This window comes from Leptonotus elevatus, chromosome 1 (assembly GCF_054856555.1).
Source record: "Leptonotus elevatus isolate MCC_2025b chromosome 1, RoL_Lele_1.0, whole genome shotgun sequence".
NCBI classification, from domain to species: Eukaryota; Metazoa; Chordata; class Actinopteri; order Syngnathiformes; family Syngnathidae; genus Leptonotus; species Leptonotus elevatus.
Window position 1 is genome coordinate 23842808 of NC_141239.1, and position 20390 is coordinate 23863197.

At 41.2% G+C, this 20390-nt stretch overlaps 1 protein-coding gene across 6 annotated transcripts in view; it reads right to left on the bottom strand.

Annotated features, from left to right (window-relative positions):
- adgrl1a (adhesion G protein-coupled receptor L1a) overlaps nucleotides 1–20390 on the bottom strand; it is a 182908-nt gene that overhangs the window by 86612 nt on the left and 75906 nt on the right. Inside the window, exon 1 of one of the 6 annotated variants that reach the window (XM_086085981.1) lies at nucleotides 14324–14522. The exons of 3 other annotated variants lie outside the window; for them this stretch is intronic. In XM_086085981.1, coding sequence (XP_085942107.1) covers nucleotides 14324–14450 — 127 coding nt within the window. In that variant the 5' untranslated portion in view covers nucleotides 14451–14522. Of the gene's footprint in view, nucleotides 1–2899; nucleotides 3043–14323; nucleotides 14523–20390 lie in introns of those variants that run through there. 2 more of the 6 variants (XM_086085972.1, XM_086086012.1) reach the window with 2 other exon arrangements.

Genomic DNA, 20390 nt, shown 5'->3' on the forward strand with positions numbered 1-20390 from the left:
GTATAGTAGTAATGTGACATATTTTCCTAGGATGTGCACACAAAACTGGCATTCTGGTTGTGATCGCATATTGGCAGACGGGATACTAGCGAGACAAACTGTGAGAGTGTCACATGTTAACAAACTCCTACACTTGGGTCTCACGACGGGGGGGCTTCTTCCTTTGCCGCCCGGCTTGTGTCAAAAACGCACGTGAGAAGATAGTGAAAATGTAATTGTCAGCCTATACTTTTATTTCTGGTGTGTGTGTTTATGTGCTTGCTGCTGTTTGACATGCGTGGTGGTCAGCGAGCAAGTGAGGGGCTTCGGTGTGGAGCCAGCAGGGAGCAGGGGTATGTGGGGTTAATCGTCAAGCCAGGCTGAGAGGCATGAACGAGGGCTGCAGAGAGTTGCTTTGAGAGATAGTTGTTGTCTCTCCGGCACTCTCCTCCACTCCACACCTTGACACTGCCGCTCTCAGTTGGGAAAAACACATAGAATTAGGCTGGATTCACACTCTGCGGAACACAATTCTGAATTATGTGGCTAAAAATCTGATACAATGGAGTAATGCCAAAATGTGCCTTTAAAAAAAATTTTTTTTTTGAATATCTAACTAGTGACATCTAATAGACAATACAGCAGTTCCAACCAAGCATTTTGATAGAACAAGAGTCATTTCATTCAGCCTACATCAATGGTCAATGGCTATCAACATGACTGTGGTTTACTGAAAAATGTAGGATCACAAAGATGTATTTCCTGTAATAACGTTTGACTTAAAGTGTGAACGGTCCCCCATGTAAGGTCCAAGGCAAGAATAGAAACCCGGAGATGTCAGAACAAACCTCCAGGTGTGCTTGTGAGCTTAAATGATATATTAAAGTGTACAAACAGGAGTGAACTCTTAGCCGACATGCTAACACAACCTTCTGAGCGCAGTTGTCGCGTCAATTAGCTTTATTTTTGCTTTTCCAAACTACTTCGTGTAACTTTTTTCTTGTCGTGGAGAACTCAACAAATTACATGAGAGCGTGACACGATTTAACGTAAAGTAGACTAATTGTCCAATGTTTATGCTGATCCTTTGGCTCGCTAGCGTGACATGCTAATGGTGAGCTTTTGCAGCTAAGGCCATTCGTGTTGGTGGAGCCAAATAACTGATTAAATTAACAAACAAAACATACTTTGTTGTTGCTTTTGTGAACAACACAAAAACAATTTCCGCTTCCTGCCTGCAACTGAATTACAGGCGTGATGATATGCAGTAACGACACTCCTTTTCTGACGTATATTTGTTTAACAAAATTCCCAAAACAAATCCAGAGTGATACAAATTTTCAAACCAATTTCACAAGTCTTCACAATTTTTTTTACTTCACATTTATATATTTATTTTGTGCCAGGTCCAAATCTGCTCTACAGTTGCTCTATTTTTACAGAGTTTCCACTCAAATGTGTGCCGCACACTTTCACATCCTAAACTTAACACCACAAAAAGGGTAATTTTTTAGTAAATTCACTGTTCTATAGGAATTAGAAAACAAAAACTGGTGAACCTGTGAATGGTGTAATTGGGTATCTGGACATGCAGTGTACCGCTTTAAAGAAAGAAATCAGGAATCTGAAAGTCCACTGCTCATTGAAGGTCAGCCAGCGTTTGCTCTCTTGAGCCTGCTAGCCAGCGTGAGCAGACACTGCCGCTGTCCATGGTTCTGAACTAACAAAACTTATTGGACGGGCAGAAATGGGAGTCCTCTGTGAGCGGGTGCGCCGTCGGAGGACTGTTAAACGGGTAGGCGCGCAGCTGCCAAAAGTGTTGCGAAGGAACAGACGGCTTGGACGGCGCTTCGAGTCGATAGTCTGCATGCTGGCAGAGCTCAAATTTCACAGTGAGTGCCACTTTTACATCCCCTAACCTGAGTCAGCCCCTCAGTAGGGATGTCGGCCCCAAACCTACACTGCTTGGGTTTCAGCCCATTGTCCATTCCAGTCAGTGGTGTGAGCAATGATGTACACGTTTAGTACCTCAGAAGGTTGGTTAAAAATGTTCATCTTGTCTTCTAAATCACAGTTTTTCTTTTCAAAGACAAATGTAGACAAAAGTATTTTTTGTCTTTGAAAAGAAAAACTGTGATTGTACCTCAGAAGGTTTTTCAATACTTGAATAGATTTTTCAGACAACTTCTTATTTTTACTCCCTACATTTGAAAACAGATATTTGTACTTCCAACTCCTTATTTTGTCAAAATAGGCTTGTCCTTCAACCACTAATTCTGATGTACAACGATCTTTTACAGCCTTATAGCATGGCACTCTAAGTCATATTAGAACCTTTTGGGAAAATAAGAACAAACACAATTGAACTTAAGCATTTATACTACAACATTAGGCTAACAATCTGTGCTTAAGTACGAGTGTGCGTACTTTTGCCACCTCTGATTCCAGTGGCACAGTGCCCATTTGGGTCAACGTCGACGTCAGTCAACCCCCCACCCGCCGACACCGCCCCCCCCACCCCACGCACTCCGTAGCCGTGTGCTACATGATTCACTGCCAATTGACTTGATCGTATTTCTAAATGGCACCCATGCGGCTGGGGGGTGGAGTTGAGTTGTGTAACTAAGTCCATCAGGGCTGAATGACTCGCAAGCACGCACGCACACACACACACACACACACACACACACACACACACACACACACACACACACACACACACACACACACACACACACACACAAACACGCATACACCCTCTGCACACACACTTTGTATCTTTTCTGCCTCGCCAGCATGCAGCTCCAAATCACAAAGACCTAGATGCAAAAGCGCATACTAATTAAAGCCGCGGAGATGCAAACAGCAGGCGAGGCAAAAAAAACCAACAACACGTACATGAATGCAAAAAAAAACGCACCTTGTGACACACGCACACATGGTGGAGTGCAGTTGCATTGAATGTCAGCGCCTAACAGCAGGCTCACTAAGCCCAGTGATGCCAGTGTGTGGCCTTGTTCTCTTAACTAGCCCGTGGTGAAAGTACACCGCAGCTGGACAATGATTACAAGCTCACACCGAGAGAGTCAATGGAAGGGAGGCGGGGGGCGGAGGGGCGCAGGTCACTCGGTCCACTCGTACAACAAGAATAGTAGGCACAAACACGCTGGAGGGGGTTCAAGGTGTGCAAACATTTGCGCTCAAGAGCTAATTCTCAGAATAAAAAACAAACACAATAAATATATTTAAAATATGCGACACATTGAGCAAATGATGTTAATGTTGTGTCGTGAGAGTAAACACAACTGAGCTGTTGTTTCGCATTGATGTCAGGAAGCGCAGTAAACCTAGGCAATATTAAAAAATAAAGATGTTTGCAATCAATAAACAAACAACAACAAAAAATGTTTTTGTTATGTGTCAAAAACAGGTAACATTTCGTTTTTGGCAATACTATGAATAAGTCATGCTAGCAGTGTAGCAGCATTTTCGATGAATTTTGTTTCCCTGCATTGCATAACGTAATCATCATTCTGTGTTCAATCTGAAATACAAGCGGTACAGAGGCTGAGAACTTTGCCATAGCAGCCCAAGGCACTGTTTGTTTCTGTTAGACTACAAGTGGGTCAGTGAAAAACTGCTTGCTAAAAAAAAAAAGAAGAAAAAAAATTCCTGTGCAGTTTTTGATTGATACCAGGTCGTTTCATTACCGCCGCATATGCTTATCTTCTAGTGTTTGTGTAATTAATTCCGGCTTAATATCAGTGCGCCGGCAAGGTGCCGTCTATCATCTGCGGCTCGCCCGTTTAGATGCTGAAGTGTTTACTTTGTCACACACCGAGGCGATGCTCCAATTTCATACAGAATGGGACGAATGAAGACAAATCAATTACTTGGTTCAGGTTATTTGTCATTAGCGCAGATACTAGCGGGCCACAGCAATAGGGACACCTGCCCAATTTAATGAGATCCAATCCAAAACACGATCACAGGGGAATTAAACGTTTATTATTGTGGCTGTAGTTTGCTGCATTACATTTTACATTATTCTTCTGAAATGCTTTTTTTCACGGGACAACATGCCTGAACACTCGTGCGTATCAATGCCGCAAAAGTCACTCACTAGCGTCCTGGGGAAAGTTAGAAAGAATATAAGCCCCTGACACCAGTTCCACCAATTGACACTAAACTGGGTGGACAAGTCTATCATGACAGGATGAACGACAAAATCTCAAGGGCCCATGCCTGAAATTGAGCAGGAAGTTGGCCATTTTGGTCTGAAGCAGCCATTTTGGGCAACATCCAGGCTTCGTACTATGCCAGACTTCAACAAGGAAATTTGCCCAAATCGGAAACCTGTATCTTAGACAGATGGGCGAGGCGAAATTGCCAAGCATTTTTTATTTTTTTGCGTGAGCAAAGCATGGTCTCTAAGTTTCTGGCATTGGCCATGCAAACTTCACTTTTTAGAATAGTTGACAGTGTACATCTTGTAATTTGATTGGTTATCTTGCATTGGGGCCAAGTTGGGGCAGGGAGAATAAAGCTGTGTGTGGCAGTTAGTGACCACTTGTTGTGCAGGCTCCCACTGATAAGGGGGGAAAAGGTCCATGCACAGTTTATTTGTAGAAGTATTTAATTTCTAGGTTTGTTCTTGTTTTGTTGTTTAATCTGTAACAACTGTTTGTTTAAACATTTACCTAGAGACCATTGTTATGTAACTTTTAAGGAATTTTAAAATTAAATTATTAAATCATTATTAAAGTATTTTATTTTCCTATATTCAAGCATACTGTTAATGGTCAAACAGTGCATAATGTTAGTGTTTTCCAATAAATCTTGAATAAGGAATAAAACCACAGCCTTGATTTTAAAGGGAGTACTTGATTTAAAAAAAATGGCTAACCACTGAAAAATACATTTTCAGGATTGTCAGTGCTTGGTTAGGTGATTCCGGGTTGTTGCATTGGATCTCATTAGATTGTGCAGGTGAGTGCATTCAAAGATTACAGCCTGTATTCGACTTGAACGATGTCTGCTACCACCTCAAGTCATTCACTGCTGAAACTCACAAAGTTTGGCTTCCAGGGAAATTTTTAGCGCCTACATCAGCACATCATGATGTACTTTGCATGAGCTTTTGAATGGAGTGGAACTTTACTGATGTGTGTGTGTGCGCGCGTGCGTGTGTGCGTGTGTATGAGGAAGCAAAATAAAGTGTGTGTACGCAGCCAGATGGCTGGAGGCCTAGCTGGAGAGGAGCTGAGCTGAGACGAGATGAGCAGAGGATGAGCTTGGACCGGCCATGAGCTACGATTGTCCTTCAATGAGTGGGAATCCATTACGCTTTCAGGGTCGCCGCAGCCAGCCAGCCAGCACAAACACAAACACACACACACACATTCAGCATAGAGTCGTGCATGTCACAACAATCAGATGACAAAGTGTCTTCCTCAGCAGGAGCCATATGTATAGGTGCATCTAATCCCTCTGTGAGATGATGACTCATCGCCTATGCCAGTGATTTTCAGTGTGGTACAGTTTTTATTTAATGTTTACGTGCATTGTGTTTGAACTGACTCATTTAAGTACAATTTTCTTTATTTGTATATATTGAAGCAGAGTGTTAATCTTTAAAGCCTGATGTTTACAGTGTCTTACAATAACATTAAATATACATTTATTTTTGATGAGCATTTATGCCCATGATGGCGGTACTTGGAGAGTTTTTTTTAGGTGGTTCTTGGTGTAAAATGTCTGAGAACCACTGTCCGATGATATAGAAAAATACTTAAATATCTGTCTGTTGTGAACAAATAAAATGGCTGCCAATTGTCATTAAGGTTCAGAGCTAAAGTGCGAGCTAAATCTCTAATTTTATGCACTGATCTGCATGGGCACGGTGCGGCCGGTGTTACTCCAGGGCGGCGTGCGCGAGGGGCTGAAGTGCTTGCCTTCATAATGGCAGCTACAAATTAAGAGCAAGAGAGAGAGAGATGATTGGATTTGAATCATTATCCTCGCACCGTAATTAAAGCCTGAGGGTGAATGGGTGTTTGGACCGTCTGACAAGAACGTTTTTTTTTTTCTTCTCTCATCCCGAGCTTGCTCTTCTCTGCACCTATTACGGCACTCGGCGGCGGCCGCTCGTTTGTCGCGCGAGACTAAATGCGCTGGCAGACGAGGACTCTTCGCCATTAACAACACTGAATTCACAATGAAAGGAAGGAAGAAAAGTTCTCGGTTCTCAGTCTTCAACGAAAGGCGGCATTTACACAGAAGACCAAATAATGAGTGTCCAAATATTTATTTACTTTAACTGGACATCTGAAACAACTTGCATGCACCCATTACAAAGCTGTGTAAACAACTACACTAGTTTGGACACTGGGCAGCATCAACACAGAAGTAAACAATAACAAATAAATACAAATAATACTTAGTAGGCCCGCACTGATTCCTAATCCCAATTGGTTTAATTAAGGTAACCCTGGCAAACGTCAACAATATTCAGAAACCAAATAAGCCAAAAACTTAAATTATGCTCGGTAAAGTTACATCTAAAGTGTCTTCATTGAATTGTAATTTACTGAATCCCAGCACAAAGTTATGGACTTGTGAATGCACGTGGCAAGTTTTTCCCAGTCAGGATGAATTCCCCTTGACATTCCCAGAGAACTATTTCACATGCTGTGTCGAACTTTATCCCGCCGTATCCACCAAGAGCTGTCATATTTTTTGACGTTTTCGAAGGCCTACGAGCTTCGGCTTTTGGGATTTGTCAAAAATTTTCCGACCAAATCTGACCGTGGGATGTTAGCTTTGACATTTCTGACAACCTGTGCAGAACCTCCGAACATCTTTTGTTATGCACATCCATTCAATAGCTGTCCATATGCAATAATACCTTAACTTACAAGTTTAATTTATTCCGTGGCCAAGCACGGAACTTAATTTATTCATAAGTATTTAAATCTTTACTCAGTGCTCTTTTTTTTTTTTAATCACAGAAGCTACAATCCAATGGAATTCTTTTGTTTTGTAAGCAGTTTGGAGAATGAATGGATATAAATAAATGGTCAGAGTCCTATCAGGTTAACGCGAATGTAAGCAAGACAAGAAGCCCTAACAAAATAAAACCGTTGCTTTACAGAAACAACACTTCTGCAAAGTAAAGCCCTAGTGGTCTGAGATGTAATTGCAAGGGGTCCGTGAAAACAAAATGTTCTTTGCTAACTCATTTGCTCCAAAAAACGTATAAAAACGTTCTATTTTAAATATTGCCATGTTCCCCAAATGTATTTATACATTTTTAACGTTTTTCTTTTATGCTCGAGCATACAAAAGCAATGGCAGTTATTACAAAAACGGCCAGCAGGTGGCAGCAGAGTATAAGGTATCAACCAGGGCCATGTTGCAAAATGCTTTTTCCCACTGTTTGAAACAGATTTGTGAATAATGATGAAATATAGGTATATTTTAATGCTAATTGCTGCAAAACGGAAACAGTTAGATATATACTTTTTTCCTGATTAAAGAAGAGACTAATCTTTATTTTGGTAGATTCCATGTTTTTATAGCAATAGAACACAATATTCTGTGGGGCTTGCAAAATCAATCAAAATCCAGTAAAACAGCTGGGAGCGAAGAGGGTTGCTTCAGTGAAAATGGCTAGGAGTGAATGAGATAGGATCTTTAAAGACCTTATGACATTTATAGAAATAGGTTTTAACTCAAATGAGACATTTACCAAAAATACAGAGTGTAAAAGGACGGGCACCAATAAGTAAACTTTATTAGTCTTTGCCCTGTCAAGTCAAGGTGCCACTATTGTTTCCCCCGATGGCATTAACGAGGAATATTACAGGTGGCGTGTGTTCAACAGGACATATACTTGTGGAGCTCGCCGGCCAACTTGTTAGGCGGCCGGTTGGCTTTCTGGGCCCGTAATGTGACGAGCCGCTCTTAGCCCTCCTGTCTGCTCCAGCAGTTATCTCTTAATGCTTCTCATTAGCATTGCACTCAAGCATAGCAGCTAAGAACATTTATGCCAAAGCAGTGTCGGGAAGTTGCGGAAGTCAGTGGCCCGCTTCGTCTCCTAACCCCTTTGTCCTTAGAGTGACCTCCACGCTGGCCAAGAAAACGTCTCATCACACAGTCACGGGGGACAGCGATAGGGATCCCGACGCAGCCGAGAAGCGACCGTAGCAATTCATCAGCTTAGCGGCCCCGGATCTTAGCCATTCACTTAGTGCGCTAAGTTAGCCTAATGAGTCGCCAGAGCTCGGCCTGTCAACGCTGACGAGGCCGGGCGACCGCGGCTACGACTGTCACATCCGCGCACTCGCCTTCGAGCTGAGGAGCTGCGACATCCCGAGACAAACCGAAAGGCTTGTGGACAAAAGTATTGGGACACTAGGTCATTTAACCAACAAGAAATATCAAAGAAATACAGAGTCAATGTCCCCTTCGTAGTTTTAACAGCTTCCACTCTTTTGGAAGGCCGACAGAACTTTGGAGTGGAATTTTTGCCCAGCGTGTGACAGGGTTGAGAGGTCAGGGTTCACATAAATCATGCCCAATCTGTTCGATCTTCAGCACAGTGAGGTAGTGGTTAGCACTCGTACTCATGCTTCCCTCCACATTCAAAAACATGCACGTCTGTTTCGAGACACGTCACACAAGGAAGCGGTGACAGCGCTGACGAAGGCTGTAGTGCAGCAGGTAAGAGATTTTGCTTGACTAGACAAAACAAAAGTAAAAAAAAAAAAAGATACCTAAAATCTCAGAATGAAGACAAAATTCAACAATGAGTTTATAGTGATTTAATGGCTGTTTTTCTGTGGGTCCTTTTTGCCTTTTGGGGTCTTTTCCATTCTCATAAAAAGATTATTAATATTTTACTTTGAGTAAATGAAATGCTTATTATGAAACCATTTCAGCATAGATTATGGTATTCCTTCTTACAAGGACACAAAATCACCCTCCAATGTTTTGCCCCCCCCAGGAGTAATTAACTTATTTTGTCCCTTTAAATGAGGACCCCAAGGCAAATGTTCAGTTCCAAATGCACATATTTGCCATTTAAATGGAAATAAATAGAACTACACCTTCATTATTGACTAAATTGAATTGGAGTATATATCTAAAGGTAAAGATAGAATGTCGCAATGGAATCAGTGGTTTTCATTTATTTTTTATTTTTTATTTTTTAGTCTTGATATCACATTCCACCTTGTTAGCGTGTAGGTAATGTTGTACACTTAGGAAAAAAATAGTCCCTATAAACGAGTGACATCACTCTTTTGGAGGGAACCTAAAAGAAGGGGGGTGAGTGTAAACATTGTCCCAAACATTTTTTGGGGGGGAGGTTACATTTTAGGATTAACCTGTATGTTGTACTCTTAAAGTTCCACCTTGTTAAATTATGATAAATAAATAAAAAAAATGTAATCCCAAACTTGCTTGTTATATACTAACTTAAAGTTTTTGGTGAACAGATATCGAGCTAGAATTTGTTGGTTAACAGAGCATTGGCTAATTCCAATTGGAAAAAAATCCACCTTGTTCTATTACAGAATGTAAATTCTATCTCAGTCAGAATTGTTATTTATTATAGATTTTAGCAGCATGAGCACTACCAACGCAAGTTGTAGAGGCTTAAGCATTTATCTATCTGCTATAAACATCTATTAAGAACAAAATATCTTAAATTTACTTTACACTTGTCTCCTCCAACAATAACGACCATATTGGTCGTTTTACCATAAACCAAAATACGACCAAGTGTTACATATCGTAGTTTAGCGACCTCTATCGGCCATGTTGAATAGCGAAGAAATACAAAACTGAGACTCAAACCTGGATCGTCAGGTTGAAAGACTAACATCTATCTTACTGATCTAGCAGTCCCGTGGTAATCGAAGTGTTCATTTTTAGTGTTGACGAGTATGTCAATTCACCATCACGGACTAATGGTTGGGGTTAGGATGAGGCTTTTAGTGAGGTTGTACTGTAGACCGGTACAAAACATGTAGTCAACACTAACACAATCACTGGACAAATAGCTCAGTCAGATAACCACTCGTCTTCTGACCAGATGGACCGGGTTCGAGTCTTAGTTTTGAATATTTGCGCTATTTAACATGGCAGATAGAGATCGCTAAGCTAAAATATGCAACACCTGCTCCTAATTTGGCACCTTTTCAAAACGACCTATGTAGTCGTATTTATTGGAGGACTGTCTCTAAAGTGAATAGGAGTTGTGTCCCAATATTTTTGTCCATATCATCTGTACGCTAATTCTTGGGCCCGCCATCTCGAACAGCCAGCTGAGACAAGATGAGGAGCGACCGAGCGGGGGAGTCACCAGCCACCCCCTCCTAGCCAGGGTCAGAACACAAGAAGAAGAAGAAGGAAAAAAAAAACATTGACGATGATGGAGTGCGATCACTAGAGCGCTTGAGTAACATCGTAGTGAAATAAATTGCATTACAGAGCAATCCACAACATTACATCAGTCAAGCGGGAATGAAACAAGCCCCCACTGGAAAGGAAATAAACACCCCTTGCCCCTCCAACCCGTACCAACTCAGATTTGCAAAATTACCCAAAAAACAGACTTGCGGGCAAACCTCATGCCGCTTCGACCTCCAGAACTCCCGCTTGTTGACAAACTTTGCTTTAGGGGGACCTAGCAGGCATGGCGGGGGAGATTAAGACGCCAACACACACACACAAACACTTGAGAAGCGAGGCGAGACGGGACGTGCTCATACTGTCAAAACGCTTCGTCGCAAGCTCTGGTGCCTAATTATGCAATAATAATAAAAAAACTTCAGCAAGGGAGGGTAGAAGACATAGCCCCAAAATTAAAATAAAAAATCTGTCCAGCCGGTCCAAGTATGAGATGCAACCGGTGTAAAATATTTTTCCCCGAGGGAGAGAAGCGCTGTGCTACAGGCCCAGAGTGACTTTGTTTGCGACACATATCGCACAAGCAGGCAGACATCTTGTGTCTCATCGGTGCAACATGTTGGAGTAAAGGCAAGGTGAAGCTGGGAAGGGGTGGCAGGCATACAAATAAATAGTAAGGCCTGGTTAGGTTTAGTAATGTACACCTTTCATTGTTTTATATTGTCAAGTTGGGAGAGGAAACAACAGCCTCAGCAACCTCCCTTTGGGGTAAAGACCCCAGTGGGACCGAACTTGAGGGGTGGAGCCTGACACACTGAAGTCCATTGATTGGTTAGCAGAGGAAAAAAAGGATCACCATCCATTTATTTTATTTTTTTAGCACTTGTCCTCTTTAGGGGTGTGGATGGTTTGGAGGCTAACCCCAGATGACTTTGGGCAAGAGGCAAGGGTACGCCTTAAGGCACATAAAGACAAAAAAGGCATGCCCAATCACATTCACGGACAATTTACTTTATTCACTTAACCTAACAGGCACATTTTTGTACCTGCAGGAAACTACCACAAGCATGAAGAAAAGATACAAATTCTATACTGGAAGGCCAGAGCCAAAATTCAAACCTGACGTTCATAACTATGAAGCAGATGTGCTAACCACAAGGCCCACTGTACTGTCAAAATGGACTACTGTAAAAAAACGAAAAACAACATTGAGTCATCTGAGTGCAGATCTAGTTGCACTGGCTCTTTACATTCAATACAGAGTAGTGATTTGCTTCCGAATCCCCCTTTTTGACCTTCAAACAGCCTAGTGGGTTGTGATTAGCATTAGGCTAATTGTTTAATTTGCTTTTGACAGCACAACTCTCCCAAAATTGTGATGAGGCAAATGTATGACGTTTCCAGGAAGAAAACAAAGAGAAGAGTTTTAACTAAAAGTTTAGCTGGGCGTTGTGAAGACCGCCATGATTTGATCCCCATTTTCACTCTTTCTTTAGCTAGTTCGTACAATTGTGATTCATAAGGATTTGATTGGTTCACTTCAAAACTGATTTAAGCAGTAGGATGGATTCATTTTCGTGCTCAAGTGACCATATGTGGTATGTCACCTCACATTTCTCAGCAATTAAACATCTGGGGAAAAAATTTAAAGTGCATACAAAGTACAAAAGTAAAAAAAAAAAACATGACAGTTGTGTGTAAACACTAAAAAGCAAAGTGCAAGTAAACTTCATATTTCTTCCCTCCTGGAAGTTACAATGAAAATTCTCCCTTACAAAGCTTAGAAAGGACCTTATTTTTTCAATTTCCATGACCCCAAACATCAGATTTAAAAGTTGAAGACGCTGGCTTCATTATGCAGCAGCTGCTCGCTGTAGTCGCCATGTTTGTTTGGTCGCTCTTGGTCCATATGCAAATTACATGTCTCTCTGATGAACCAAAACATCAGGCAAGCAATGATCGTTAGATACAAATAAAAGCAACCAGCTGCAAGGAGCTCAGTGTATTAAAGCAAACGTAGTGTTCGAAACAAAAATATTCAAGTAAAAGTAAATATTAGGTCGCAACGCTCGGCTCAACTATTCTGAAAAGTACAATTTATCCCAAAAGTTACTTAAGTAATTGTAACTGAGTAGAAGCAGCACGTCCCTGTGCCTGGGAGAGACGGAGTGCTAGTGCGAAAGTCAGGATTGAGCAAGAGGAGAGGCTAGCAGCCGAGAGGCAAAGTGCGGAGGCGAGCGAGGGCGAGGCTCCCTGTCAGAAAAATGCCCGCGCCTTCGCAAGAGTTGCAAATCGCATCCAGAGACCTGTTAGGGAAGATGAGTGTCAAAGCTCGGGCCTGCCGCCGCATTAGACACTTAATTAACCTCCTTAGACGCCGGGCCAAAGCCTTGGCTGCGCGGACACTGTGTATCGGAGAGCGTGCTAATATTTGAGCTTCAGCAGTGGGTGTCTACGAGTCAGCCCGTTCCTTTTGCAATATGTATGCCACTTGATTGTGCAGTAATCCCCGCGCTCATGACCTCAAATTTATGCTCGGACCAATAAATCACACTTAGCAGTATAACGCTTGTTGAACTCTCCCATCGTCGGACGCCGTCCTACTTGGCCCCCTTTTAACCCTGTTTTCGGCACCTAAAACTAAATGCCTAATTAAATTTTATTTTCCAGAAGATACATTTATACATTTGCATTTAACTGCCTCGCTCTTTAGGTGCCTCTGCCTCATCTTGGACAGTCAATTCCACAACTAAGGTTACCTATGCGACATTTTCAGTTTCAAAACAATATCAAGTGCAGCCTGCATTTAAAATATATTTTTTAAATAGATCCCTCCTACCCAAAGGCAGGCCATATGTTTGCCTTTGCAGATGATAACAAAACAAACACATCCAGATAAAAAGACATTTGCAAGTCAATATTTTTTTTTAACCTTATAGTAGTCAAGAAGCAGGACAAGCACTTTGAAAATAAGGAGAGATGTAATGTCCAGAGCCACTTTCAAGCAACTGTCATGAAGAAAAATCCATATCCCATACCAGTGAGACACCCCTCTCATGATGACAGAGCCACAGTTAATCAGAGCCGCATAGAGTTTTGCTGGATGCACAGATTTGTGTTAACTAAGAGCTTTTGCCTCTAATTGCTCAGATTTGTATTGGTAACGTAACCATGTGCCCACATACACACAGTGTAGCATATGAAGTACACTCTAAAAACAGTTGGGTCATAAATAACCCAGCTATGGGTCAAAAATGGACCGATCCGCAGTTCGGACTCAAAGTTGGGTCAATGAATGGGTCTTTTAGTGTAAAACAACTCATAAATATTGGTCAGATCCTTTACTTGGGTCAATTAATTGGGTCATTTTGTATTTAACAACCCAGAAAGTTGGGTAAAATAGACCCATAAAGTGGATCGATCCATTTTTTATCCATATTTGGGTTACGTTTGACCCGACTGTTTACTGCCATCATCGTCTTAGCAGGTGATTGCTGCTTTACCGCACTGGACTGTGTACTTGCAAATAAAAAGCACTGAAGTGGAGGTTCAAACAGTAATCAGGCACTTTATAAAATCGGTCTGATTTCAGCAAGGATAGGAAAAGGCTCTGTATTGACCTTGCAGTATTTTGTCTATAGCATTATCAAACATAATATCAAGAGTGCCCAAGAAATGTTTTAAATTGTAAAAAACAACAACAAAAAACAAACATAACATGTCCCTAAACTTGCTCAGCCCTGAGAGAAAGAAGGCAGCTATCACACGACAGCACAAACAGCCCGGCAGCCTTTTTGTACGAGCTATGTTTGAAGTGTTTGAATCAATGCGCACAAGCTAACATACACATAACAAACACTGGCACACGCTGATACCGCAAACACGTAAACAACCCCCCCCCCCCCCCCCAAAAAAAAGCCACACATACAAACACGGGACACGTGGGAGAGCCGAGCGTCATCTTCAAAAAGGACAGCTTGAAAAGAAAGCTCCGCCATGTTGCCGCCGCCGCCGCTGCCGCCGCCTCGCCCTTCCTCCCCCGACTCCCGATACATGTTCAAAGGCCGTCCATTAACCTTTGGCTCACACAGGCCCCCCGTGTGATCCGCCGCTCTCAGCCCAGGGCTTTGAAACCCCCGCGCGCAGCTCGGGCGCTAGTAGGTGAAGGCAAAAACCTGCAATGGAGATGCGACAACCGCGAGAGACGTGCGTTTACAGCAAACCGCCGGGAGGTGAGGACAGAATGACAGGAAAGTGTTTTGGGCGAGGGCTGCCACATCATCATGTAATCATAGGCGAGGTGAGAAAAGAGAGAATGGATGAAAAGTCGAAGAAGTGACAAGCCTGCTGCTATTGTTAATATGATGAGGAGGCAACGGAGAGCTCCAGATAACAAATTTGGCAGTCGGAGGTGCCTCAAACTTCAAGAAGAGCGCCAAAAAAGTCAAATGAAAGCGTGTTAAAGCAAGTCTGCTCATTTAATAATACATACAGACAAGTCTGTCTGCACGCAAAACAAACAAATGCATGAATGTTATAGTGAGCTACAAAATGGCTTGGTTGGCAAATGTTGACATTGATTTGGCAGTTCACGATTGGCTTGGATTAAGATTTTATCAATACAGTACTACTATTCTTATCGATACTGATTATCGATCCGGTGCCTTAACGGTATTTTTATCAGTACCATTGTTTTTCTTTTTTTTTTCAACGCAATCTTTTTTTTAATGATTTAACATGTCTTGCAACTGCAACAGTAATGTAAAAAAATAAAAACAAAGGTTTACAGAAAAATTGATTTCCCACTTACATATGATGCACGTTTGTCCTAATTGTGTTGCACCCCAAACATTTTAACGTTTGGTTGCATTTATGACAACATACCCTGGCCCTGTGTCCAAATTCTCAAGGCTGGGTGCGCCGAAGGCCGAATTTGTCGGCGCGACTGGACAGCACGCGCAGCTGGACTGTCAATGCTGCTTGTTTGTAGCACAGTGACAGACAGTCCATTCAAGGCCAGAGTCAACCTTCATAAAGTGAAACCAAACTTTCGAATGTTTGACCGAATCCCTCCATTTCTTCTTCAGGCATGAATAGTCAACCCACGACAATTTGCTACTCATGAATTCAATTATTCACAGATTATTTTTTCCTGTTAAGTGCTGAAAAACTCTATTTTTGTGATAGTTCTCAGAATCTGGACGTACTGACAAAAGAGTCATTCACTTACTCTCGCTAGGGCTATGCACAATTCTATGACAGAATAAAGGTCTGCATGACAAAATAAGAATCTCAAATAAAATAACCTAAAATACAGGACGAAAGATGTTATAATTACAGGAACATAGTAACTGCATAGGAAACTGACAACTTCATCATCACAAGGGACATAGCAATTGCGTTGTAGCTGACAACATCAACATCCTAACAACACGATGATGCCATGAGCCAACCCAAAACACAGTTTTAACTACGCTAGTGCCTTTGTGGTACCTTTTTTTGAAGGGGGATGGTTGCACTTTACATGGACCATAAATTGTTGAATACAAAGAATGTCTTACTGGGCTGTCATTTTAATGGTTTGTATACAAATAGTTGGGTCTCTGTGTGCCTACCCACACATCAAGGGCTACATCTTTCTGCACATGACTGGGGAAGCGAGGCTAGTATCTTTGAATTCTTGATCTTTCAGGTTTGGAGACAAAAGTGTGTCACAGACATGTTATTCAAACCTGGGAACTGTTTTAAATTGTGAAAAGTTTGGACACACCCATTCAGTTAGCACAAGTAGATGTTTCCAAACATTTAACTGGTGAAAATAATGTCATGAATTCATCAAAACTCATTAGGGACATGTCATTTGTGGCCTTGTTGATATTTTAAATCCTTTTATATGCACACACAGCTTTGTACTGTGTCTTTCAGCATTTCAGATGTGATGTTTACCTTCTTTTTGTATGCTAAAGTGAAGTCAGCCATAAACGTATGCACAACTATTAATTATTCCCATGTCAACCTTTCATTTACACACATTAGCATGCAGATTAAAATAATAATTAAGTGTGTATGCGTTGCTTCGTTAGTGCCAGTTCACAGGAGAGAGATGTAGCGTATATATCAGACTTTCTTCAGGGGAGCTCCACTGAATATATGTATCAACAAATGTATTTTTAATTTTAAAGTGCATCGGGAAGGTCGACCCTTCTATCAGATGGAAGAGCTTTTAACAAGCGTGTTGCCATAAGAGTAGTTAAGTGCAGAAGACAAAAGTATGTTTTCTATACATTTACTTAAAAGATGCCGACAACTGTAGACCAAAGTGATGCAAATGTAAAAATAACAAAAACAAATAAGAAGGCAATGCAGTTCCATCGCTTAGTGAATTAATAAATCAACAGAAGCTATAGCAAAGTTAGCGGCATCTCCTCCCATAATGTTATTACTACTCGACTGCCAGGAAATCAATTGTGTTATGAATTAAGAGGGTCGGCGGAATTACATTTTCAATAGTATCCAATTTACAGTGAATGTGTGTTGCTCAGCTGCTTAATGGAAGTTGTTTTGAGGGGAACTTTTCTGTACATTTTCAATTTGATCCTCTAGTGTCACTCAAATCATGCTACCAACATAGCAGTCGTAGCAAACGTCGGCTTATTTACATTGCTAATTCTAGCTTAGCATCGCTAGCACTGCTATTTTGTTAACCATTTATCATAAATACACGTTCACAATTACATTCTATTAAGAATGGCCACGTTTGAGAAATGTGCACATTGATTGTCAATTGCTTGCTTTTAATTTGATATTCTGCTGCCATAATCAAGATACAACCATGAAAAGTGGAGCAGAGCAAACGTAAAACATTAATAACGCAGGAGATCCAATAATGATTTTTCCCGCTGTACATTTATTTATTATAAATCCAGTTTGATCACACTTTTATTAGAAGGGTTTAGAAGAGTTTGTTTATGTATAGCATCTCTAAGTAAAGGCATGATTTCGATGTCCACATTTGTGCAAAAGTCCCTATAATCAAGTGTCCGGTGACACAGTATATCATAGATATAATGTGGGCGCATGTGAATAATAGAAAAAGTAATTGAAAAAAAAAACACCGGCGAGGACAGTTATATTATACAAGATGAAACTAGTAAGCCATTTCCCACCCTGGCGTAGAACACAAGTAAGACGCATGAGCATACGTGAGCGCATTTGCAAATTGAAACATGTCACAAGCATTATGTGGCGAAATGACTTACAAATAGCCTTATAATGGCCATTCTGCCATCGCGGTGAAATAGCGCACGGCGACGCGCGTCACAGCAAGGTTAGCAGCATGCTAAATGAAAGCCAGGCTTTCGGGGGAGGGGCTCCATCACATACGCCTTAGCAGGCCTGCCATGTTTGCCCCATTAGGCCCCATTACGGACGTTGGGTGTATGCGTTCGGAGGGGCTCGACGTCCCGAACAATCGATGGAATGTTGGGCTTTTGTCAGGTAACGTGTCATTCTGTCAGGAAGCCTTACGCTTGTGAGCAAGTCGGTGGAGAGTGGCATAATTTATCATTAGCCTGCATGTGGTCCATACAACTTTGCTGTTTCTTCCTTGTTATTAGATTTAAAGACTATCACATTAGCTTCTTGCGCTAGCCACTGCTGACTGGTTAGCCTAACACAACGTAAAAATGTGTGTTTAATGATTCCATCTCATTTCATACTTGTTAAATTCCTCATTTATTTTTAAATATGAGTGTTAGATTGCTTTAGTGTTTATAATGTAGTATGTGGGTTAACTTCTGCTTTTACTTCATGACAACAATGTGAAAATTAGCTACTTAAATCAATGCTTGTCTTCAGTAAACCTGAGATGCATGTTTTTGGAGGAAGCCATACCCCCTCCATCGAACTGTAAGGCAGATGTGATAACCACTCACCACCATTCCAACCCTGGAATGAATTATATAAAATTTACATGTGTAATTGATCTCAAAGAGAGATGTGGACCAATTCGACCAGAGGCGGATTATAGTCAATCTATAGGCTATAATATTAGGTTTAAAAAGACAAAAGGGGCCAGCGTTCACATTACACAGTGAAGACAAGTGTGATGAACCTGCAGCTTCCTAAATCAGATCTGATTAAATAGTTTAAAAGGTGCTCGTCACATCGCAAAATGGCCTATTCGGCTAAATTCCATCTCCATTGTTCTTATTCCTCTCTCCTCTTGGTCCTGGGGTCATAGCAATAAAAGGGAATTAAATAAATTAATTAAAATTTTGCGGCCTAAATGAGCAGCTCAGTGCTGCGGGGGCGAGCGTGGATCTTTTTACATAGACGTGTGCCGGAGTCCATTAGCAGGAGAAAAGAATTGCGCTAGCGCTTCAGGGCTGGATACACGTTCAATTGATAACAAATGCATTATTAATGCTGTCTGAGGGGTCAGTTCGCATAGCCGGCTGCCTTGTACCCTCTCAAATGCGCTACACGCAGGCAAGACGGAAGACGTCGCTAGACCTCAGTTTAGCCGGTACCTTCTCCATATAGCTGCAGCAGCATATGCGGCACCACTTGTTATCTTGCAGATAGTGGTTTTATTAGCCTCTGAGATCATGCAACATAGTCAGTCTGAGGTCATAACAGAAGATTTGTTACTCAGCCACATTTGCCTTTTACACAGAACTAATATTTAAATATAATATATAATAATAATATAAATATTTTCACACAGCATTTTGCACTCACATAACCGGTTAATGTGAAAATGTAAAACTTGCTTTCAACTAGTGTTAATTTGATCCGCCATTTTTTAATTTAATCTCAGTTTTAGTCCGGTTTCAATCCCGCTTGTTAGTTTTTAATCATAGTTAGTCAACCTCATCCTATTAGTTATCCTCATTCTATTATTTTGTAAATTTTTAGTCGACTATAAATCTAGCATTTTAGTCTTTATTTTAGTCCAAGAAAACATAATTTTATTTCATCTAGTTTTAGTCAACGAAAACTGTCAACATTTTAGTCTAGTTTTAGTAAGGACAATCATTTGACCCATGTGTGTCTGTGTGTGTGTGTGTGTGTGTGTATATATATATATATATATATATATATATATATATATATATACAGTATATCAAAAAGTGGCAAACTATGGCTTCATGCTATGAGCTAGTAAATTAGCCAGCATTAGTTAGCGGTCGGATTAACACTATTGTTAGAACGTTATAGCCGTTGGATTACTGTTAATGTCTGTCCCATGTGTTTGTGCATGTTGCACTCGCTAGCTGCAGGTTTCAAAGGGGGGGGGGGGGGGTTCACTGTGTGTCACATGACATTGTCACAGAGACAGCATTTTACAAAATCATATAATTTTTATCTAAAATGGCCATAATTTATTTTTTATTTTTTTTAAATATATTTGTTTCTATTTTTTGAGAGAGAGCTCAGTATTGTTCATTTGGTAATCTTACTGATTCAACATGTCATCATCATTGCTCTCTCTCTCTCTTAATTTTTTTTCTCTTTTTCTTTTTTTGTATGTGCGTGAGTATGTGCATGTGCGGGTGTGTGTACGCATGTGCGGGTGTGTGTATCCATGTGTGCGTGCGTGTGAGTGTATACTCATTAATTCACCTAAAACCTATTAAAAATCCCACGCCGTTCACCTAAACCGAATACTTCAGAGTCCAGCTGGAGTTGTGAGGTTGTCAGGAGACCCGAGGAAGGATCAAAGAAAAGAAAGAAAAGTGAAATCCAGCACCGACCAGACATCACCTACTACCTACCGGGTTACCAACCAGAATCTTTCACCAACCCCAGAAACATCTAAATTCCAACAAATTAGGGAGACCTCATGAGACCAAAGGAGAGACTGAGGAAAGGAAGGAAGGATAGATGAAGCAGAGTGAGATCCACAGACATCAGCCTCCGCCGAGTCAACGAGCAGAGGAAGAAGCAGATTGTGTTTGAATTTCGGTAGATGCTGGTGTGGTGGATCTGGC